This window comes from Silurus aristotelis, assembly GCF_946808225.1.
Source record: "Silurus aristotelis genome assembly, chromosome: 7".
Lineage (NCBI taxonomy): Eukaryota > Metazoa > Chordata > Actinopteri > Siluriformes > Siluridae > Silurus > Silurus aristotelis.
This window is the reverse complement of record NC_139580.1, coordinates 7,734,377-7,759,042: the sequence shown is the minus strand read 5'-3', so window position 1 is coordinate 7,759,042 and position 24,666 is coordinate 7,734,377. Positions and strand designations below refer to the sequence as shown.

At 38.9% G+C, this 24,666-nt stretch overlaps 2 protein-coding genes across 2 annotated transcripts in view; both read right to left on the bottom strand.

The window, feature by feature from the left end:
* LOC310729111 (uncharacterized protein) overlaps positions 1–24,666 on the bottom strand; it is a 239,346-nt gene that overhangs the window by 477 nt on the left and 214,203 nt on the right. The gene's annotated exons all lie outside the window — the stretch shown is intronic.
* On the bottom strand, positions 633–23,130 carry cfap69 (cilia and flagella associated protein 69). Its single transcript, XM_083546964.1, has 23 exons — positions 22,750–23,130; positions 21,051–21,107; positions 20,738–20,803; positions 18,976–19,085; positions 18,814–18,890; positions 17,539–17,637; positions 15,012–15,164; positions 14,742–14,919; positions 13,419–13,542; positions 13,285–13,333; positions 13,094–13,215; positions 12,771–13,005; positions 10,152–10,322; positions 7,464–7,579; positions 7,216–7,334; positions 6,916–6,997; positions 5,990–6,182; positions 5,205–5,342; positions 4,273–4,349; positions 2,489–2,686; positions 2,313–2,399; positions 1,123–1,227; positions 633–952 (listed from the first exon to the last, which is right to left on the bottom strand). Exons 1-23 carry the CDS (start codon positions 22,894–22,896, stop codon positions 779–781), a joined length of 2,877 nt encoding a protein of 958 aa, XP_083403090.1. The 5' UTR covers positions 22,897–23,130; the 3' UTR covers positions 633–778.

Here is a 24,666-nt window from a genome sequence, read left to right as displayed (position 1 = left end):
TTTTCCTTGGCTTTTGCCACATCCCTCTTTACCTGCTGCCGCATCTCCTTGTACTCCTGCCTACTTTTCTCATCACTCTGTTGATCCCAATTCTGTTCTCCCAAACCTCTTTCTCCTAATGCTCTCCTGCACTTCCTCATTCCACCACCATGTCACCATCTATCTGCTGTCTGTCTCTCTGAAAGTTCAGTGGTGCATCCTTAGTTATAGAAGGTGCATATAGAAGATCAGTATATTTAGTTTATTGAAATCTGATGTTTTATAAGCCAAAAAAGGATTTTTTGTAATTCCTGCAGTAGTTCAGTGCTTAAATGTTATAAGGTCAAATCCCAATGTGACACAACTGGTCCTCTGAACAAAACCCTTAAGCCAGATGCTGGCTCATGTCTACTCTCAGTTGTAGGCTGCGTCTTATATCCAGGAGATGTTTGAGGTAAGCGGACATGTACTATTATAACGGAAGTATACTGGAGTATAAAGGAATAAGGAAATCCTTGGGGTGTGTGTGTGTGTGTGTGTGTGTGTGTGTGTGTGTGTGTTTGTGTGTGTGTGTGTGTGTGTGTGTGTGTTTGTGTGTGTGTGTGTGTGTGTGTGTGTGTGTGTTTGCTCAGAAACATTACTGCCCAATACACTTTCATTTCCCTGATTGTTCCTTTAATCCGTCACCCCTCTGCATCAGTTCATACCCTATAAAAATAGTGGTCAGTCTGACAATGATATATAACACGTGTGTGAGGAAAAATAAATGCCAGGCTTCTGTCTTGTGCTTGACGTCCATTCATTTGACGGTGACGGTGTTGGGAAGCTCGATGTCGGTTTTAGAAGAGGACACTTTCCGCAGTGCTCCGCCCTGAATAGGGACCCTTTCTAGGGCCAGGTCCGTGTTTGCTAAGGGTCCCCCAGTCAGCTCTGCAGGGGTGCTGTCGATCGCCAAAGTACGCCCGCAGAAAATCTGTTACAGGAACACACACAAACACAACTCTGTGGGTTTCTGAGGAAAATAAAATTATTATTGCTGATTCTATTACAGATTACACACACACACACACACACACACACACACACACACACACACACACACACACACACACACACACACACACACACACACACAGATCTTACAGTAGACTGCAGGCCGGAGATTTGAGTGGAGTGGAAAACAAAGCCCTCTGGTTTCTCTCTCAGACGTGATGACTCAATAGATCTTTCCTGCAGCAGCTTTGATTTCTAGAAGACACCAAAAAGATACCAGCAAGATGAAAAAAAACTCATGCCTGAGATTAGATTAGATTACAATCCTCTATCCACCAATCAGGGGAAATAAAAACAATAAGGTTTATATAAGGACAGCCTTATAAACCAATGCCATATCGTCATAGTATCTCTCAAAAGCTGACATCATCAAATTAATTACTCTGTAGTATGTTGCATAAGTATTGACCCCCGTGACCCCCTGCCCCAGACGTTCTCAGGCTATCGCCCTCTTTATACACCCGCCCACCCAACAACCTGTTTCCTTCATTCCATTTATAATGGATTCAATACGGTTTTGTGTAAAGTATGGGATGTTGTTTTCTAACCAAACTTTGTCTTCCTCATATTTCGGCTGGTCCCGTTAGCCTTCTCCACAGCAAATCGTTTGTCTCCATACCACCCTGTCCTCTACATCAAGCCTTCTTTTAAACCAAACACCTGCATTTCTTTGATCACCACATCCATAAACCTCCTCCTCCTCCTAAACCTGTGCAAGAGCATAAATTACTAGAACCATGTCCTGTGGTCTGATGAGACGAAGATAAACTTGTTTGGCTCAGATGGTGGTGAGTATGTGTGGCGACACCCTGGTAAGGAGAACCAAAAAAATTGTGTCTTGCCCACAGTCAAGCATGGTGGGGGTTAACATCATGGTCTGGGGATGCATGAGTGCTCTAGTACTGGGGAACAGAGGTTCATTGAGGGAAACATGGATTCCAACATGTACTGTGAGATTCTGAAGCAGAACATGAAGCCCTCACTTCAGAAAACCGGAAAACAAGCGGAAGGTGGAGAAGTGGCAGGTGTCTAACATCCAGCAGCTCTGTGATGTCATTATGGAGGAGTGGAAGAGGATCACAGCAACAACCAGTTTTGACATGTATGATACTGTATATATGATATACATCATAATATATAGTCAATTGAAGGAGAGGGGGTGTAAATACTTATGCAAACTGATCTTATAGGCGTATATTGTTTTGCGCTGCCATCATAGACGACATTGACTGCTGTTGTATAGAATAATAGTTTTACCATATGACCTGACTTGGACGCACCTTCAAGATGTTGAAGTTGGAAGTCTTAGCGACGTAATGCTCCCAGGCCTTGATTGTAAGCTCCTGCTGCTTGTGGCTGAAACGGATCTGCATGATGAAAGTCGATAACAATGAGCAGTCTGGATCTGTGGCTGGATATGTGAATAAAAAACAAAACAAAAAAAAACAATCCTTACCGCTTCATAGGTATGCTTCTCCTTCTGGAGGTCCTCCTGCTCTATCTGGTTTATAATGCTCTGCTGCAGCTCGATCACGTGTTTGACTTTCTCTTCACTCGACCAGGAGATGGTTTTGAGAGCATCTGCATCCGGAGAGAGAGGTCTCACACCTTCTAGCTCCAGCTCAGCCTCGACTTCATCCCACGTCTCGGCCGCCTTTATACAATACATTAATACATAAAAATATAGGCATTAAATACAGTAAAATATCAATCATACTGGAACATGTAGTTCACACCAAAAGGATGCAGTTCGGTTTAAACGTATGTCTAAAATTATAAGGTGAGTCGACTGTCCAACACCACCCATAAATTGAGGATGATGTAGTTCAATGGTGAAGATGATGAACAACTAAACAGAAGGTTGTGAGTTCAAATCTCACCACCACTAAACCGCCACTGTTGGGCCCTTTGAGCAAGGCCCCTAACACTCTACTGCTCAGATGTATGAATGAGATAAATCTCTGGAAAATCTATACAATAGGCCACGCCCCCTGACTGAGCCTGAATCTGCGTCTTTACAATGGTAATACAACAGCATTTTTTAAATAATAAATAATTGGTCCCATTTGAATCCTTGTACTTTGCATTCATTCTTTTTTTATTTAAATAAAGAATTAACTATGTTTTAAAACGTTTCTGGTTTGAAATGTAATTCTTTTTTTTTGTCATTTAAAGTAACTGAAAAGCATCAGCAGAGAATCCAACATTCTGGCTTCGCTCCGAGAAGTTCACATACTATACATCGCTAGGTACTTTTCAAAAAGCAACAAAAACGTGACAGGAAATGGGAGTCTAAAACATGATGCTTCTTATAATGGTTGTGCCGTGTCGAAAATATCTCTTTCTGCAGGACCGACCCCAAAAACTCAGGGGATAAAAATGTGATTTTTTAGGAACTCTCTTCTTTAAAAAAAATGGCCGCCAATGAAATTCCCTTTGACGGATGTCTGACTGGAAATATTTCAGACTTTTAGACACTTTTTTGGTATTGAGATTTTAATCACTGAACTTTGTGTAATTAAACAAATAGAGAAAATGTATTTAAAAAAATCGTTTAGATGTTAAAATGACTGTTTTCAGCTTTTTTGCTTTCAAGGCATTAAAGAAATGAAGGCGTCATATTCACATATTGTTTTTCAACTGTGAAGCAAAAAACAAACAAAATGTTGGTTTTTTTTGTTCTGTAAATGATAAAAAAAAACTACACTATATTGCCAAAAGTATTGGGTCACCTGGTCATAAATACGGTACGTGATTTTTAAGCATCGCATTCCACATTTAGTCCCAATTTGCTCTTATAATTCCCTCCACTCTTCTAGGAAGATGTTCCACCAGATTTTGGAGTGTGCTTATGGATATTTCTGTTCATCAGCCACAAGTGTGTTACTAAAGGCAGGTACTGATGAAGGTGAGGAGACCTGGGGTGCAGTCAGCGTTCAAATTCATCCCAAAGGTGTTCAGTAGGGATGAGATCAGAGCTCAGGCCTCTCAAGATCTTTCTTTTCCAAAGCATGTAAACCAGATCTTCAAGGAGCTCACTTTGTGCACAGGGGCATCGCCATGCAAATTTTATGCCACAACTAAAATACAATTAAGTGCAGGTGGTGTCCCAATACTTTTGGCAATATAGTGCATGTCATGTATTTCAAATTTTTCCAAAGATCCTCCTAATAAAGGTATAAATAAGAGTTTATTTGGAGTGTTTTTGTATTTCGAGTGTGCTTGTGAGCTTTTTCTAACCTTGAGGTCCAGGTAACTGCTCACTATACACAAGGTGATGGAGTCCTCAGCAGTGAGACCTTGTAGATTCTCAAAGCCTGCAAACACAAACAATTCCAATCGAGTTGATTTAATTTATAGAGCGCTTTTACCCGTGGACGTTTTCCCGAAGCAGCTTTACGAAATTAAATAATTATATACAATATCGATCATCCAATCCAATTATCATCTAACGAGCGAGCCGATGGTGAGAGCGGCAAACTCCCTCAGATGGTATGAGGAAGTAACCTTCAGAGGAACCAAATTCATAAAAGAACCCATCCTTACACTGGGGACACCGAAAGTCTTTTCATTATAGAGAGAATAAGAGAGAAGCGAGACGACAGACTGGACCGGGGAACACTGGAAGACATTATGAAGATCGTGGCAGAATAAAGCCGGCTTTTTTCACAAGATTTGTGAAAAAATCTTGCCTGCCTCCCATTTTTTCCCTTTTGAGTCAGTAAACTCTGGACATCGAGGTCAAACAATGGACACTTGAATGCAAAACTGTCCAAATCCATTGTAGCAAACGGGAAATGGAGGCTCAGTGGTGCTTCGTTACTGATTGGCAGGTCGGGGGCTCAAGCCCTGGCATTCCCAAGCTTTCACGCTTGGGCCATTGAGAAAGCCCTTTACCCTCTGTGCTCCAGTGGCGCGATATCATGGCTGACCCTGCGCTCTGACCCCGGCCTATGAGCAAGCTGGGTGTTAAAACTGTTTCAAACTGTTAGATTTTTATCACTGGGATAAGTGAAGAAAGACATTACAATTGGAATCCATCTTCATGCTTCTTCATACTCTACAGTAACCTCATGAATCTTGAGGCTGTTCGTGTGGAACCATCGTTCGCATTTAGCATCTATTATCTGTCTTTCTCTCTCTCCTTCTACCTCTCAAATCAACACACTAACCTAGTTTGCAGAAGATAGCGTAGATTTTGGCACGCAGGTTTTCAGTGACGTCCATGACAGCGGCGCTTGGACTCTTCGCCGGGATGGATTTCAGCGGCTCCTGTTTCTGGTACTTCGTCTCGAGAGGCTTCTTCATGTCTAAAGATTCAAGAAGTGACAATGATTAATGGAGAGTGAGAGAATTGTGCAGTATAATGAGAAAATAAGGCTTCAGAATGTGTTTATTCAAAGTATAGACACAAAAAAACAAGTTCTCTGTGCTAATGTCATGTCTATAGGAAGTTCTGGCAAAAACTGAGCTCTGGATTGGATTAGACTGGATTTGCCTGGACTGGACTAAATTAGAATTAATTGGACTGGACTTTATTTGACTGGACTGGACTAGATTGGACAGGATTGGATTAGATGGGGTTGGACTGGACTGATTTCGAGTGAATTGGACTGGAGTGGATTGGAGTTTCTGCTTCAGAAAACCAGAAATAAAGAGGGAGTGTATATATGTGTGTGTGTGTGTGTGTGTGTGTGTGTGTGTGTGTGTGTGTGTGTGTGTGTGTGTGTGTGTGTGTGTGTGTGTGATATTTGAATTCTCTCCATCTGATCATAAAGTAAGAGCTCTTTATATCATTATATATCCTTATTACCAGGATTTTTTTTCTCATTTGCCCTCAGACTTGGGAGATTCAGCAAATGTGAAAAACATAACACATTTTTTCTAGTAATTGAAAAAAACAAACATATTTGCAAGGTTTATTACTAAAATCATTAATAGCACAATGTGTGTATACCTGCTATTTGTCCATACTGGTTTCTCTTGACCCCGAGCTCCATCTCTTCCTTCCTCCAGAGCCACAGCAGCAGGGCCGGAGCCGTGAGCTCTTTGTCACCTCTCCAGGCCTCGACGTGTAGCAGTGTTTTGGGGTTTTCGCACAGTTCCAGCAGCGTCGCCACGGCGACATTCAGCATGCTCCTGGGGCTCGACTGCAGTGATGGGAAGATCGGATTATTTTAGTGATTTGCTGAACGAAAACGAAAGGAGTCATTTAATTCATTTTGTTCTATTGATCGGAAATAAAATACAATGTTACATTTTCAATAAGCAGATCCAAAAACACATGTACATACACCAACTCTGACTATAGTTCCAATCATTTATATAAGTACAGTGGTCCCCTGGAATTCATGGGGGTCACGTTCTAAGACGTGACTCCCAGCTATCTCCGAACGATCTCTGAAAATCTTCGAATTTTGGACCCCGAGTCCTGAACCGTGAGTTATCGGAAGTTGACTGTACTGTATATATAACTGCATAGCGTATATGGGAGTCATGTGACAAAAAAAACCCAAACGACTCGCACCAATGGACTCATGATATGAACTACTCAATTCTGTTTGATCATATGGGAGTCATGTGATCAAAGAATGAATGACTCGGACTAGAAGACTCGTTCGGTGAACTACTCAATTCTGTTTCCTCTACATAACCCTGAGAGATTTTGTGATGCTTTGCTCATGCGCGTCCAGTAGTAAAAGAACGAATCGCTCTTTGAGACGACTCAGACTTCTGAGTCACATTAAAGAGTCGTTCCAAACGAACGAATCGTTCATGAATGATCCGTCATTACTTGACTGACAAGAACAAAAAGATGACAGCGTCAGCGCTTCTGCTGTGGTCTGGAAATCTGGTCATATGTTTTGAGTGTGTTTGACTTACCTGGATGAAGTCAAGTAGGAGAAACGCTCCTTCCTTTTGTAAAAACAAATCCTCAGAGATGTAACACCCGACAATGCAGGACCTGCACGCACGATTTCACCGATCGTGAGAATCATGAAATACGAATACAGATTCGTCATACTGTACATTATACTACAAATATTACCATGTATCATGATTATCTCAGTAACAGCAAGACAACATGGTGGCTAAGTAGGATTTCTGCAATAAAAAGGTGTGTGTGTGTGTGTGTGTGTGTGTGTGTGTGTGTGTGTGTGTGTGTGTGTGTATATAGCTTACCACACACATTCCATCGTGCAGAGAATGAGCCTGTTGTGTCCCAACCCACTGTACAACTGAGCTGGGTTCATCTTCAGATAATCAATCGTCACCTCTACGCCCTCTGCTCCAAACAACTCCTGCTCACCACACACACACACACACAGAGACACATGCACACACACACGCACACAGACACACATATTTCTCACGGTTACCTTCCTGGCTTTTAGTCAAACATGAGAGCGTTTAAATGACGAGTGTCTGACCTTCCTGTGCATGTCTCCTTCGCAGAGGCTGGACAGAGTAACCAGGATGTCAGACTGGATCTCCACAGACACATTGTCCTCTTCCTCCTTGCTCTCCTGGAATCGCCTTAGCAACCCTGAGCACCATAGAACCACACTAATTAACATGATCTATATATACACCCCCAGGATATACACTCTGCTAGCCCTGCCAGCTAGTCAACTACAAATGAGGCTATACGGACAAAAGTTTTCGGACACCTGACCGTAAAATTAATGTGTTTTTTGAACATCCCGTTCGACACATACCTCGTGAACCACATCTCTATCAAACGGCACTAGATCAAATATAGACTGGATTTAATAGCTGTTTTTCAATGACACAATGGCTGACGGGAGAAGAAACTGATTTGGTCGCATAAACACTTGCAGGGACATTTACAAAAAGGATATCATAAGGAACTTTCGGGCAAAACAGCTCCCTGTAGAATTTGCCTTCAATTCAAATCCCCGGAAAAAACGCAATGCACTGAAAAAATGCACAGAAAACCATTTTATGAGGTTACATGTAACATGCCAACAGATGGCAGCACAAGGCTGCACACACAGTCACAGGGAGCACCGAATTTCATAAGTGCCAAAAAGACCCCATCCTGTGTAGATCGTTAGCAACCGATGATATTGTGAAACAACGTGGTCTCACTTCCGAATCAAACTCTATTCGCCAGATTTGGCTCCTGCAAACTTCCATCTCTTTGACGATGAAGATCAGGCTCAAAGTTGCCATTTTGTCTCCATTGTGGAGATATGGCTGATTGTGCTGGACATGCTTCATAAAAGCAGACTTCCGGGACATATTTAAGAAGTTGCAGGAACGCTGGGGGCGCTGTATTGCTCTGCAAGGGGACTATTTTTGAAGGTGATAGTGTGTAAACGTAGATAAATAAAACTACTTTCCTGTAAACAGAAAGTAGTATATACCTCGTATATGGCTGGAAAAGGCAGGTGTCCCAATACTTTTGTCGATATCGCGTATAAACAAAAATGTCTAATCTCATTCAGAATGACTCGTGACCTGATTTGAAACCTATCATCTAACACTTCATGCTAATACATTTCGCTAAGCCACTACGATGATAATTTCCTCCGTTTTGAATCTACACGTCCAACAGATTTGTTTTTCCTGCATGTGTTTATGTTTGTGCTATTTGCTGCCCCCTGGTGTTTGATTAAATCTTGTGATGTACACAAATTGTGGCTTGGAGGAAGAGACCCGGGAAGATTTGATGAGTAAATGCTGGTGCGAGGGGGTAATATACTCATGTGTGTGTGGGTTGTGGGAGATAAAAATTCGCAGACTATTTTACTCCCGTAAAATAGTCTTAAAATTATAAAATTATAATAGTAATAATAAATGACTAAAAACAAATAAACTGTTATGTATCTACAAAAAGAACAATGGCAACTAAAATAAAATAAAACGATTTACAGGCACATGGTCGGAAGCGAACTCTCACATGGTTAGCTACTAGACTACTAGAGCAGTGATTCTGAAACTGGGGGCCGCACCCCCTGGGGGCCACCAGATGTCACTACGGGGGCATAGAAATTCTAGAATCTTGATTAGAAAATTATTTAAATAATATTTTACCTGTATGTCAGGATTGTCAACCTATGAAACTGAATAAAAAATAATAATAATACCGTAATTTCCAGACTATAAAGCGCACCTTTATAGATATATAAACTGCGCCTACTGAATTTGACAAAGATTTTTATTTTGAACATAAATAAGCCGCACTGAAGTCTACACTGAAACTAATGAACTTTACACAGGCTTTAATGTAAGACAGTGTCTGTTACACGGTGTAACGGGTGAACTATGTTGTGGCTCCTTCAAGAGCAGAGCGGCATTTTGGGAATAGCCTGCCGCATTTTCCGCTATTACTGCATGTGTGCAAGACCGAGGAATATGTCTTTATTTTCTGATGCTTATTTCTAAGTTTTTTTGACTAACCCATAACACTGTTGCCAAGAAAACAAAAAAAACACGAGTTTTCAAAAACTTGTCTGTGCTTATATGATTTCTGTTGCAACTGGAGTTAGCGAGCTCTCCCTTCACCCAGACTCAACGCCGTACAACGGCTTGTATCTAAACAGTAGCCGACCAAGAAAGTCATTGTTCACTGTCTTCCTCCTTCCTTTCACAACTATTTCTCTCGAGAGTTTATCTTTTGGCATCGTCGTAAAAAAAAAAAAGTTTTTCTCCCGATGCCGTGCAGCTCAGAACACAGGTGAGGTGCGTTTTTTTTTGTTTCCGTTCGGAAATTTCATTGGTCTGTTATGGGTCTCAGTTTTTTGGCTTGAAGAAAAATGTATAAATAAGCTGCTTCGTTGTTTAAGCCGCGGGGTTCAAAACGTGGGAAAAAAGTAGCGGCTTATAGTCCAAAAAATACGGTAATAATAATAATATACATTTTACACAGCACACGACGCTAAAACATCACACAAACCTCTGTTGATGTTCTAGTGTGCTGATACTACTTTTACATTTTACCTGCAGGCGTTTGTGTGCGGGACACAACTTCAATATTGCAGACAAAAAAGGGAGAAAATAACATTTTTGTGAGACTGGACCTTGCATGGGAGCGGGACTGAAAAATCCGTCCGGTGCATGTCTTTACTTGGAAGAAAAACCCGTATCCTCACCGATGAGCTGGTTGATGGCTCCCTGGTCACAGACGTCCTGGTTGATGAGGTTGTTGTTAAGTAAGACCATGCAGCGCAGCAGACACATGCAGTAGCGCATCTGAGACTTCCTCCCATTTTGACCTCCTCTGCCATGGAAACCCTGACCAAAGAAGCAGTCGGTTCCTGTTGCTGAGGAAGATGATCAAAGAGTTACACTGAGTTGACTGAAGGTACAGAATGTCAGTGTTTTAATGAAAAGCAAGTCCATTAAAATTGTTTTTGCAAGAATTATTTGTTCCTGTTTTTATGAAAAATTATTTTAACATACAGTGTCAACATTTTTGGAATTCCACATGCATGAGATACAACATCCTTTTATTTAAATGCAACAAACTTCGGTAATATAATGGTGTGATTTATTCGGACCAAACAAACGTATAAATCTCCAGATGTTCCATTTGATTTTCAATGAAAAATCCTCCGTTAGCACAAACACACACTTTACGTTTTTGCTGGAACACTTTGTCATGCATCTTGTCAAACTTGCCAAAGGTGTTCTTCACTAGTTCTTTCTGACCTTGTGATTGAGTTCATCCCAGAGCAGTTGAATAGGATTTAGGTGCAGTGACTGGGCAGGTCATTGAATGATAGACTACACTCGAGCTCCAGATGCTCTTTAAATAACGCTTACAGAGCTTGGACGTAGTTTTGGATCATTGTTTTGTTGTATGGTGTATTACATGGTGTTGAAGTATAGAAAGGTTCAGGATTGTTGGTTCAGAATTCCTTTTATCATTTAACCTCCATGTATATAATGAGTTAGAATCTTCTCCGGATATAGTGGATATATAGGATGCAAATATAGCTGCATGTATTCCAGTCGAAACCTACTTTTATTGCCTAAGGTGGCAGTTTGATGAAAATGAATGGCATTATATTACCTAGTTTTTATATAAACTATATAAACCTGTTGCATATAAACTAAAGAAACATGCTTTAAAAATCATAAAAACTAGGCGTTTCCAGCATTTTGACAGGCACCATACAATTATCGATTGTCGATTCAAACTTTTATTTTGGAAAAAATAAATTATTCAAATTTATTTGCATTATTTATTATTCAAATAATTACAAATATTTTCTTTCTAAATATTGAATGATTTCAGCACCGTTTACTGCGATGCCATTTTAGTGCTACATTAAAAAAAACAAAATGATCTAAGATGACGAGATTACGAGTCGCAACACGGGAATAAAGTCGGAATATTTTGAGAATAAAGTCATAGCAATATGAGATTCAAGCTAAAGAAAAATAACACAGAAAAGTCGCGAGAAACATTCAGCTGTTTTGCAGCAAATGGATGTGGAGGATTGGGTTAAATTTGATGTTCGGATCAAGCAATAAGGAAATTCTTTGTCTTTCGGCGCATCAGCGTGGAGTTATAATTAGTAAATGGACCCTGTGGAGGTTCTGTATGAAACTTCATTTATTCAGTAGAAAAAAATCAGACAGGCATTAAGGAAATGCCTTTTTTGTACAGTCTGAAATGGCAAACCAGTGATCGAGGATATTTATGATTACATTTGAGCACTATTCGAATAGGATATGTTGTTTCTCAGGAGCTATGGGGATGATGATCGAAAGAAATCGACCCTGGATGAGTTAAAGACTGTCGCACAACAATTTTACAACTATATTCTCGTATCGCTTAAACGCTGTCGTACTTCACTTGATCCCATGTGTTACAGCGGAACCTCGATACTCGCGACCTTGACACTCACACGACGTTTCGACATTTACACTTCAGAATAGAGTTTGTTTTACATGTTCTAATTACATGAAAGTGTTTTGAAAACTATTTTATTATTGTATTATTCATTTTAAGTAGTAAATAAAACATTTATGACAAGTAATTCACAATTTGTGTTGAGTTTACAGTACAGTACATGTACAAATCCCCTTAAAAAAGGAACCATCAAAAGGAGAGTCAAAACCACGCCATTTTTTATTTACTAGCGAGAGGTGATAGAACGTGACCCCCGCCTGTATCGAGGTTGCACTGTATGTGATATTTCTTTCCAGACCTTCAGTATGAATAATTGCTCTAATCATTTCCACCACATTTATCAGATTTTTTTTGCACTTTCGTTCTACACAACATTATAAAAGACTTTCTAATCAGTGCCTTTTGAGTTCTTATAAAATATAAGTATAGAATCAACTTTAAATAACCTTAGTGCAGTTTTTCCCAGTTGCTTAAGTTGGTTAAGATTCAGGTGAGAACCAATATAATGTATTTTGATCAGCATGACATAAACAACTGATAATGTAGGAAACACAATGCACACATTGACAACTGTAAACGAACAATCTAATAAATGTACCGAAGCGTTTGCAATTTGATGAGAAATTAAATTTCTGATCTGAGAAACGCTCTGAAGCAACTGAGGAAAAACTGTAATGTAATAGGATGAACTTTTTTAAAGGATTAGGACTAGTGACAGGGTGTGTCGAGAACACAATTAAAACCCAGATCAGGTCGAACTATGAGAGACGTGACAACATAACCTTCTGCGGTTGTTTCCATTTCTCTGTGTGTGTGTGTGTGTGTGTGTGTGTGTGTGTGTGTGTGTTACCTTGTTGAGTGCACCAGTCCAGAAACACAAGCAGGCAGGTGTTCGCCTGACAGTCCATGTACTCTTCCTGCATGAGTGGCCCCAACGTAGCCAAAGCAGCCAAAGCATGTAGCTGCAGCTCCTCCTGCTGGGCAGAAGTCCAACCGGGCCGCGCTTTCTCTCCGCGCCTGCTCTCGGTGAACCCGGGCCGCACAAGCAGCATCAAAGCCAGAATCATACGGCTCTCCTTAAACAGCTGATTACACACGTACACGAGTGCCATGTTTCAGTACAGCATCTGATTTGCTCGTTGATTATACGACTCTGTGGTGTAGAATCCTCACCTGTATGGCTGCCAGATCTCTGGACAGAACAACAACCAAGTTGAGGAGCAGCTTCTTCATCTCAAAGTCCTCATTACAGAAGGTCAGCTTGACGTTGTGGGTCAGCGGGTTATTGCTCCTCACTACGCGAGAGAAACTCAAACTCAAACGTCTGGATATTTATGACAAATAAAAAAACTTTGAAAACTTACACTCGGGAACGGTAGCGTAATGGACGAGCTGACGCGCGAACCCGCTCTCCTATCAAAAAACGACAAAGTGTCAGAGCAAATGGTTTCAAATCACAAGCGTAATGGAGAGGAAATCCAAAACCCATCATACTTACAATTAGTGGAGCACTGGGGTTTTCTGCAACCAGGGTCGTAATTACTAGAAGATCGTTGCGAAGCTGCCGGTCGTATTGTTTGGTGCCGTTCAGGAAATGTTGCACGAAAGTCTCTTTCAGAACCCTGGTGTTTCAAACACACACTCAGTTAAGATCAAAAGGGAATTCTTGCCGTTTCGAAATCTACATTACAAGTTGTCCGAAATTTTGCTAGGATTCTGACTAAGACCAGGTCTGGTGAGCAAATTTCTCCAGTTCTGGAGTCATTGCATTGGCCTTCTGTCAGATTCCGGATTGATTTTAAATACTAATGCTGACCTATAAGCCCCCACATGGTACAGCACCTCGTTATTTGACGCAACTTTAAACAGTCTACACTACAAGGCGAAAAAACTTTTTTTTTTTTTTACGCACGACGATGCCAAAAGATAAACTCCCGAGAGAAATAGTTATGAAAGGAAGGAGGAAGACAGTGAACAATGACTTTCTTGGTAGGCTACTGTTTAGATACAAGCCGTTGTAGCGCGTTGAGTCTGGGTGAAGGGAGAGTTCGCTAACTCCAGTGGCAACAGAAATCATATAATCACAGACAGGTTTACAAAACTCGTGCTTTTTTTTTTTTTCTTGGCAACAGCGTTACAGGTTATTCAAAGAAACTTCAAAATGAGCATCAGAAAAAAATAAGGACATATTCCTCGGCCTTGCACACATGCAGTAATACCGGGAAAATGCGGCAGCAGGCTATTCCCAAAATACCGCTCTGCTCTTAAAGGAGCCACAACATATTTCACCCGTTACACCGTGTAACAGACACTGTCTTTCAATAAAGCCTGTGTAAAGTTCATTAGTTTCAGTGTAGACACCTGCGGCTTACAGACAGGTGCGCTTATTTATGTTCAAAATAAAAATCTTTGTAAAAAATATAAGCGGCTTACTGTATATATGGGTGCGCTTTATAGTCCGGAAATTACGGTAACATACTTTTTTCTCTTATCTTTATAAAAATTATTTTATGCACTTTGAGATGCTACTTTTAAAGACGCTATAAAAGTAAAGATTATTATTATTATCAATAATTCCAGATTCATCCACTTAATAATATAGGAAATATTTAACATTTTATATGTGAAATTAATTTCAAACGCAGAAAAGTATTCCCTATTCTGCCTCATCTAATATGTAATAAAAAATGTCTAGATACATGTTAAGTTCACATGGTGAACCTTTTTTTTTTAAAAACACTTTACTGAACTGAAGCATGTTCCTCTTTGGCATATTTGTCGAACACATACATTCGAGGAAACGTTAGGAAATGAAACTCACATGACACAGTCCATGTTGCTGAGCTGCTTGGTGACTTCCTCTTTGGAGCCGCTGTCCAAAAGGTTCCACAGGATCTCTGTGGAGCGGAAGAGCAATTGTCCGGATGGATCCGGCTCGTTCATGTGAAAGCAGATCTTCTGAGCTCCTTCTACTTTTAGGATCAAATTGCAGTTCACTGCTACAAAGGAGCAAAGAAAACAAAAACACCTCAAAATTCCACACAAATACTCTAAACTTTGCAGAGCGGACGAGGTTAAATGTGGAACTCACCAGAAGACTTGGAGAGGATCTGTAGAGCCTGTAGGACCTGCAGTCTGACTGGCAGCTGCTTCTCCAGAAGAGCCAAAGACATGAGCAGAGTCTCAGCCAGACCGCTGCGTTCGACCAGCTCACGCCTGTACACCAAGCTCGTGGAACACACACCTGACTCGCACATATAGAGAAAGTCCACATTAATGTGTTTAATGTATTGCATTGACATCCAAAGTGGGTGTGGCTAAAACAGGAAAGCTTTTGTTTGCATTAATAACATATATGTACAGTATGTGTGTGTAGAGTATCTCACAAAAGTCAGTACACCCCTTATATTTCAGCAACCATTTGGGTATCTTCTCAAGGGACAATATTATAGAGATTAAACTTGGATATATTTTAGAGTAGTCAATTTGCAGCTTGGAAAAAAGTACAGATTTAATGTCCTCTAAAAATGACTCAACATACAGCTTTTATTGCCTAAATAACTGGCACCAATATTATATACACAGCGGGGAAAATAAGTATTTGACACATCAGCATTTTTATCATTAAGGGGATTTCTAAGTGGGCTATTGACACAAAATGTTTACCAGATGTAGCCATCAAGCGAAATATCGAATTCATACAAAGAAATCAGAACATTTAAGTTTACAAGTTGAGTCATAATGAATATATATCTCAGGGCGTGTTGAAAAAGCAAATTAATTTTAACAGCACAAATTTTATTAACGCGCAATTATTTTTATTAGTAAATATAAATACAAAAAATGTAAAAGAGGCCAAATTAAAACCTTCGACACAGCACATATTTATTCATGATCCCGTTTTTTTACTTAGATATTAAAAAAAAACTCCACCGAAGAATAATTTTTAATCACCAAACATGCGCCAAGTCTCAAATCAGCACCAAAATCTGCCATAATGCACACATCCGGCAATTATACCTCTTGGGGTCGACAAACGTGGCGGCGCGTTTTTGGCATTTTTTCCCTCATAATCGCCGAAACTAACTAACTTCCGTGTGGAAACATAGCAAAAGTTTCGTTTGGTGTCCTGATGATTTACGTCATTTAAAACACCATAATTACTTTAAAACGTTTACAAGAATATTTTGTCTTCATGCTCTATGTTGAGTTTGAGCAAATAATCACGAGTTAACTAGTGACAATCATTTGATTAATTACGATTCAATATTTGAATTGATTGACAGCCCTAATATACACACTATATTAGCAAAAAGTATTGGGTCACCTGATCTTTCCTGCTATATGTGGTTCTTTTCCAAACTGTTACCACAAAGCTGGAGGCATTCAATCGTACGTCTTTTAGATGCACTCTAAAAACATTTTGCATTCACTTGAACTTGGAAACCCAAAACCTGTTCCAGCATGGCAAAGTGCACAAAGTGAGCTCCTTGAAGATCTGGTTTACATGCTTTGGAGAGGAAGATCTTGCAGCTATAGAGCTCTGATCTCATCTCTACTGAACACCTTTGGGATGGATTGGAACGCTGACTGCACCCTAGGTCTCCTCACCTACATCAGTACCTGCCTTTCATAACACCCTTGTGTCTGATGAACACAAATATCCATAAGCACACGCCAAAATCTGGTGGAACATCTTCCCAGAAGAGTGGAGGGAACTATAAGAGCAAATTGGGACTAAATGTGGAATGCGAAGCGCAAATATCACATACTGTATTTATGACCAGGTGACCCAATACTTTTGGCAATATAGTGTGTGTATGTGTGTGTGTATATATATATATATATATATATATATATATATATATATATATATATATATATATATATATATATATATATATATATACACTCCTCTCCCACTAAACTTTAACCACTAGCTCCACCCACTCTCAAGGCTCAAGGAAGCATATTTCAAGTCTAAAACCCTTCCTCTTCCACAGCTTTGTAAATGAGCCATTCTTGGTTAAAAATTAAACTTGCTTTATAACTAGTTTCTCTCCCTACAGCATCTGGATTCTTATAAACCAGCAGAAGAATGTCTTCATTGATGTAGACTTCAAAGTATGTTATAAGTTGTCTAGACATGGGCGTGTGCCGAATTCAAATTCAAAATGTTTATTTTCCACATACACATTAATACATGCTTTATTTGACTGTCCGACTCGTAAACATGTAAAGAAATACAATATAAAGATACAAATAAAAGTAAAGTAACGTAAAAAATAAATAAAATAAAGTATATTAAAATATAGTCTGACTACAGAGTATAAAGGTTGAGAATAAAAAATATAATAAAACATTATATATACATATACACATACATATACACACACTGGAAAAAAAAAAGATATGTGTGTGTGGGTTTGTGTGTGTGTGTGTGTGTGTGTGTGTGTGTGTGTGTGTGTGTGTGTGTGTGTGTGTAAATACACATGCATGAATTAAACAGAAAGAATGGATGGATATGTATGACAGATATAGACAGAAGTACAGTGACCCAGTGTTCCATAAATGTAATTGTGAAGGCAAAATCACGATTGTGTGTTGCAGAGACTCACCAGCTCCATAATGCTTTGCTTTGTCGGGGATGTAAAGCGATATGATGGAAGCGCAGATTTGCTCTTGAACCGCATCATTTGGGATCCGCATTAGAAAACCTGTCCAAAATACAACCACAACCATTATCACCAGCAACAACACCGTCATCGGTGATGATTGATGTAATGATTATTACATTGTTCTGCTTTTCTTCTGCAGACCAACATTCCAGTGTCAATGAATATATTTTTTTATACTTTATTTATATTTTCTTTCTCTATTTTTCATGCTCTGTGTGAATGTGTATGTTACAGATAAAACTGGAGATTTCACCAGAACACCAGAAAACTATTAATGTTGTCTGAGTCTATTTTTTTACACTGAGCACTGATACCAAAATACGATTCTCCTGATACACCACGATATTATACTTACTTTTTATACTTTATAGTTTATACCGTTTGTACTTTATATATTTAATTTTATTTATTATATTCTATTTCTATTTAGATATACATTCTTTAGTATCAGACAGTGGTAAAGAGCATTTTACTACATGTATGAATGTGTATGTGACAAATAAAAAATGGATTTGATTTGAAAACCATGGGGGTGTGTAGCTGGATGCACTGTAACTGTTGATTGGTTGCGTGCACCACGTTATTCAACATATATATATATTATATATTATATACAGTACAGACCAAAAGTTTGGACACACCTTCTCATTCAAAGAGTTTTCTTTATTTTCATGACTATGAAAATTGTAGAGTCACACTGAAGGCATCAAGGGCTATTTGACCAAGAAGGAGAGTGATGGGGTGCTGCGCCAGATGACCTGGCCTCCACAGTCACCGGACCTGAACCCAATCGAGATGGTTTAGGGGTGAGCTGGACCGCAGAGTGAAGGCAAAAGGGCCAACAAGTGCCAAACATCTCTCGGGGAACTCTTTCAAGACTGTTGGAAGACCATTTCAGGTGACTACCTCTTGAAGCTCATCAAGAGAATGCCAAGAGTGTGCAAAGCAGTAATCAAAGCAAAAGGTGGCTACTTTAAAGAACCTAGAATATGACATTTTTCAGTTGTTTTACACTTTTTTCTTATGTATATAATTCCATATATAATTCCACATGTGTTCATTCATAGTTTTGATGCCTTCAGTGTGAATCTACAATTTTCATAGTCATGAAAATAAAGAAAACTCTTTGAATGAGAAGGTGTGTCCAAACTTTTGGTCTGTACTGAAGGTAATATAATATATTATCTATCAGCAGTCGTGCACATGCCCACATACCCATCTGAGAGAGGGAGTCCGTCACGACGTCGGCATACTTCATCTCATCCGATGCTTTTTCCTTCAAGAAGGGAATCCTTTAAAAGAAAGATGCATTAATATCCCTGTTCTCCCTGAGTGATTAGTATCCACGATAAGCACTGACTCATTAATGCTCCTGACCTGCATAAGTGGACCAGGTCTCGCAGCACAGAAACATACTCAGGATGCTCTTCTGATTTTTCAGCACAGATTTTTATAATCTGAAAGACGTCTGAGAGGTCTCTGAGGAGCTTCAGTGGTGCTGGTTAAAGAAAATATAGAGTATGCATGGATGATAGATTACACTAGAGCAGATATTTGGCAAAGACATATACAGTGGTGTGAAAAAGTGTTTGGAAACTGGTCGGACCACCCTTAGTAGCAACAACTGCAATCAAGCGTTTGTGATAACTTGCAGTGAGTCTGTTACAGCGCTGTGGAGAAATTTTGCTCCACTCATCTATGCAGAATTGTTGTAAATCAGCCACATTGGAGGAGATTTCAAACATAAACCGCCTTTTTAAGGTCATGCCACAGCATCTAAATAGGATTCAGATCAGGACTTTGACTAGGCCACTTCAAAGTCTTATTCAGAGGTGGACTTGCTGGTGTGTTATGGATCATTGTCCTGCTGCAGAACCCAAGTTTGCTTCGGCTCGAGGTCATGAAGAGATTCTTCTTCAGGATTTTTTGGTAAACAGCTGAATTCATGGTTCCATTTATCCCTGCAAGTCTTCCAGGTCCTGAAGCAGCAAAACAGCCCCAGAGCATCACACTACCACCACCATATTTCACTGTTGGTATGATGTTCTTTTTCTGAAATGCGGTGTTACTTTTACGCCAGACATAATGAGACACACACCTTCCAAAAAGTTCAACATTTGTCTCATCAGTCAACAGAGAATTTTTCCCCAAAGTCTTGGGGATTGTCAAAATGTTTTCTGGCAAAACTGAGACGAGCCTTTATGTTCTTTTCGGTTTTCGTCTTGGAACTCCGCCCTGCAGACCATTTTTGCTGTCTCTTTCTCATGAACACTGACCTTAACTGTGGCCACTGAGGCCTGTAGTAGTTTGAATGTTGTTGTGGGGTCTTTTGTGACCTCTTGAATGAGTCGTCGCTGTTCTCTTGGGGTCATTTTGATCGGCCGGCCACTCCTTGGAAGGTTCTCCACTGTTCCATGTTTTTGCCATGTGTGAATATTGGCTGTCACTGTGGTTCACTGGAGTCCCCAAGCTTTAGAAATGGCCACACTGTTTTCCACACTGATAGATCTCAATTACTTTCTTTTTCATTTGTTTCTGAATTTCTTTGGATCTCGGCATGATGTCTAACTTTGTCAGGCAGGTCCTATTTAAGAGATTTCTTGATTGGGAACAGGTGTGGCAGTAATCAGGTCTGGATGTGGCAAAAGAAATTAAACTCAGGTGTGATAAACCACAGTTTTGAAAGGGGGGCAAACACTTTTTCACATGGGACCATGTAGTTTTGGATTTTGTTTCCCCTTAATAATAAAAACCTTCACTTAAAAACTGCATGTTGTGTTTACTTGTGTTCTGTTTTACTAATATTTAAATGAGTTTGATGATCTGAAAAATTAAAGTGAGACAAACATGCAAAAGAATAAGAAATCAGGAAACAAAACACTTTTTCACACCACTGTATATCTGATTCTCTTAGCGTGAATTTATCCTGAGATGTGAGAAAGGGCTGAGAAACACGATCTAATTGGACTCAGGGGATCAGTGATGAGGTGGTTTGAGTTCCCTCCAGGGAGCTACAAAGTGTTTGACAGACGACAGATAACGTCAGAGCGCACGAACGCTGGGAAAAGATTCCAGAGTCGCTTGGGATTTTCTTAAAAAGAAAAACGAATAAATACGGTTTCTAATTTAGAAAGGATACATAACCATTCTGGCATCTCTTCACCACTCGCTTCAAGGCCGAGATGTGCCGTTCTTTCAGGGAGCGCTGAAAAAAGAAAAAAGAATCAGTGCAAATTGGTGCAAAATTTTTGGCACCCCACAAGAAAGTAAGCTAAACTGTGCGTGTGGATTTGGAGCAATTTTAAAAACGAGTGGTGTCTCCAACATTGTCAGATTTAAGAGACCACACAAGATTATTTTTTCCTGAAGGGAAAATACCTCACTGAAGGATGCAGATCATTTTGCGTTGGACTGTTGATATGCTCAGATGTGTGATTGGTTATTTAACTTACTGAAATGGGATCCTGAAGAAGGTTTATGACTCGGGGAAGGTCAGAATGCCTACTGGCCTGAAAAAAAAAAAATTTAATTTTTCAAAAAACTTTCTGCTAAACTGCATCACGAGATAAAAAAATGTAAATAAAAAATAAAAGTTGAATGTTTTTATTCCTTATTATCAACATATTATTAGAGGAAGTGGACTGGAATGACTAATTAATAAAAAAAAAAAAAAACATATTTTTCAATAATTATAGTAATATAGAAAAACCTATATCTAATTTATAAATATAGTATAATATACCTTTAATAAATAAATAAATAATAGTAATAATAATAATAATAATAATAATAATAATAATAATAATAAATAAATACATAAATACATAAATACATAAAAAAAAAATATATATATATATATATATATATATATATATATATATATATATATATATATATATATATATATATATATATAGAGAGAGAGAGAGAGAGAGAGAGAGAGAGAGAGAGAGAGAGAGAATAATCAATAAACAAACAAATAAAGAAATCAAACAAATAAACATAAATATAATATATATATATATATATATATATATATATATATATATATATATATATATATATATATATATATATATATATATATAAAGCTCAAATACCACTGACTGACTCACTCACTCATCACAAAATCTCAAAAACCACTGAACGGATTGCAATGAAATTTGGAACATACCTTCCTCTTGGGTCTTAGGTGCTCACTAAGAAAGGGTTTTGAAAAATTCGCCCTGGATCGCGGCTAACTCGCGAAAAACACGATTTCTTACGCATTTTACATTCTTCGAAATAACATTACGGATCCTAATGAAACTTAGTACATTGTTTCTTATTAGATGTTAGATGCACGATAAAAATTATTTTCAAAGTAGTTTGCCCTGTATCGGTACTACAAAGGGGTAGTACGTTATTTGTTGACGTTACGTTCTGATCTCTGATCATCCAGTCCTGCTCAGTGCTTACTGCTTATTGCCATATTGCTTAGCGTTCTGCCTTCCGTAGCGAAGCACGGGTACTTTCAGCTAATATTATATAAAATAATAAAACATACAAATATGAAATATGAAATAATTAAACCAAAAATAATAAAAAAAACAAATAAATAAATGTCAACACATTTTTAAAATAAGATTATAATTATACATCCACACATGTAACAATACAAATGATAATAATAATAATAATAATAATAATAATAATAATAATAATAATAATAATAATAATAATAATTAACAGCGTTAAATAAATAAAATCAACAAATAAATTATTTAAAAATATATTTTACAGTAAATTTGTTTGCAGTCAATAATAAATGTATACATGTATAATAATTATATTACATAATATTAAATGTATAGAATAGATTGCACAGACTAATATTAAGATTAGTGAAGATTGTTTTTTTATTTGAATTCATGTGTTTTATGATCAAATGTATAATTATATATAATGAATTAATATAATTAATAATAAAATGAATGAAAGTTATATAGTCGGTATGTCAGTGAAGTGTATCGTGACACATCAGATCATGATGTAGAGGGTATGTGATCATATCGACAAGCCCTGCTGTGTGTGTGTGTGTGTGTGTGTGTGTGTGTGTGTGTGTGTGTGTGTGTGTGTGTGTGTGTGTGTGTGTGTGTGTGTTCTCCTCACCTCACTGAAACCCGGTCTGTTCTCTCCACACTCCTTCACTATCGGACTCGGTCTCTGAGCTCCGGCTCCTGCGGCTTTCTGAGAAGTTTTGATCCGCGCCCCGCTGGAACTCATCCCCAGACCCTCGCGATCATCACCGCGCCACATTCAAAGTCTCTCAGTCTCTCTCTCCGGTTTGTAGTTTCTTCCTTTCCCGATCCTTCCTTCCTTCCTGGTCGTTGCACGGTTTGAGGTCTCGTGCACTGTTGACTAGCAGCGCCCGGTAACCGACTACCTTACTGGCAGCACGCGCAACCGTCTCCATAGCAACCACTCGACTCTACGGAGCGCGGGAGAGGACAAACCTCCCCGTGCCGTTCAGAAAGCGTTTAAACTAATCACTGTCAGCTCACCCACGTGCTTTCTCTCTCGTATACACACACACACACACACACACACACACACACACACACACATTTATATTGCATAAATGATCAGGTATGATACATAATTGTTCCCCAAAGGACAACCAAATTTACACTGATCAGGCAGAACATTATGACACCTGCCTGATCTTGTGTTAGTCCATGTTTACTGCTAAAACAGTACTGATCCTTAACAGTATTAGTTACAGTAGCATGAACTTTGAACAGTTTGATCTACAGAAGCCTGTCTGTTAGATCGGACCACACTGACCAGCCTTCACTTCCCACGTGTATAAACGACCCACGACCCTGTCACCGGTTCACCACTGTTCCTTCTTTAGAGCTCTTTTGATAAATACTGACCACTGCAGACCAGGAACATCACAAAAGAGCTGCAGTTTTGGAGATGCTCTGACCCAGTCGTCTAGACATCACAATTTGGCCCTCGTCAAACTCGCTTAAATCCTCTCACCCATTTCTCCTGCTTCCAACACGTCAACTTTGAGAACAAAATGTTCACTCGCTGCCTAATAAATCCCACCAATAAACAGGTGCCATGATGAAGAGATCATCAGTGTTCCTCACTTCACCTCTCATAATGTTATAAAGTTAATGTTATGCCTGATCTGTGTGTGTGTGTGTGTGTGTGTGTGTGTGTGTGTGTGTGTGTGTGTGTGTGTGTGTGTGTGTGTGAGTGTGTGTGTGTGTGTGTGTGTGTGTGTGTGTGTGTGTGTGTGTGTGTGTGTGTGTGTGTGTGTGTGTGTGTGTGCACGTGTGTGTGACAAAGTGACTTGTTATTCTGATGGTAATGAGATGTTCATTGACACAAATACTTACTTTTAAAAGATTAACTAAAGATTTAAAGAAAAGTACAGGCTTTTACTAATAGTTTTAGGAAATGTACTGTCTGGTTTGCAAATATTAAGGACGCTCCAAAGCAACTGAGAAAAACTGTAACTTTGCAAACCATGTATATAATATTTGCATTTCTCAAAACAATTTGTACAAACAGTGGATTTCTTGCAAAAGCCTGAACTTTTCTCAAAATCCTGATTATGCAAATTGGTTTAACCATTTTACATCCAATGACTGATGAATGAACTGATGCTGAGATGTTTTGGGGGTTCAAACTATTCAGGTAAAACCAGTATAATATATTTTGATCATCATAAACATAAACTAATGATAATGTAGGAAACAGCAGACACTTGTACACAATCAAGTAAATGATGTACAAAAGCATACGCAATTTAATCAAAGCAACAAGAAATGTTCTTATGATGAGCACAAACGACTAAATGATGTTGAGGCTGAACAATTCGTTTTGAGAATTTTATTTCTGATCTAAAAAAACGCTCCAAAGCGACTGAGAAAAACTGTAATACTTTTACAGTGCTTTAATATCCGCTCCAAACCATTCCATAATCTCAGCCCACAAACATCTCTTCAGACAAATCCTTCACTGTCATGATGAAAAATGAGTTCCAGAGCCTCGATGCCTGTCAGCAGTTTA

Coding starts and splice junctions, on each gene's coding strand:
- cfap69 (XM_083546964.1), bottom strand. CDS start 22,896: ATGTGGCGCGGTGATGATCGCGAGGGTCTGGGGATGAGTTCCAGCGGG. Junction 13,006..13,093: donor GAGATCTGGCAGCCATACAG/GTGAGGATTCTA, acceptor GTGTGTAATCAG/CTGTTTAAGGAGAGCCGTAT. Junction 10,323..12,770: donor GGACTGGTGCACTCAACAAG/GTAACACACACA, acceptor CATCTTCCTCAG/CAACAGGAACCGACTGCTTC.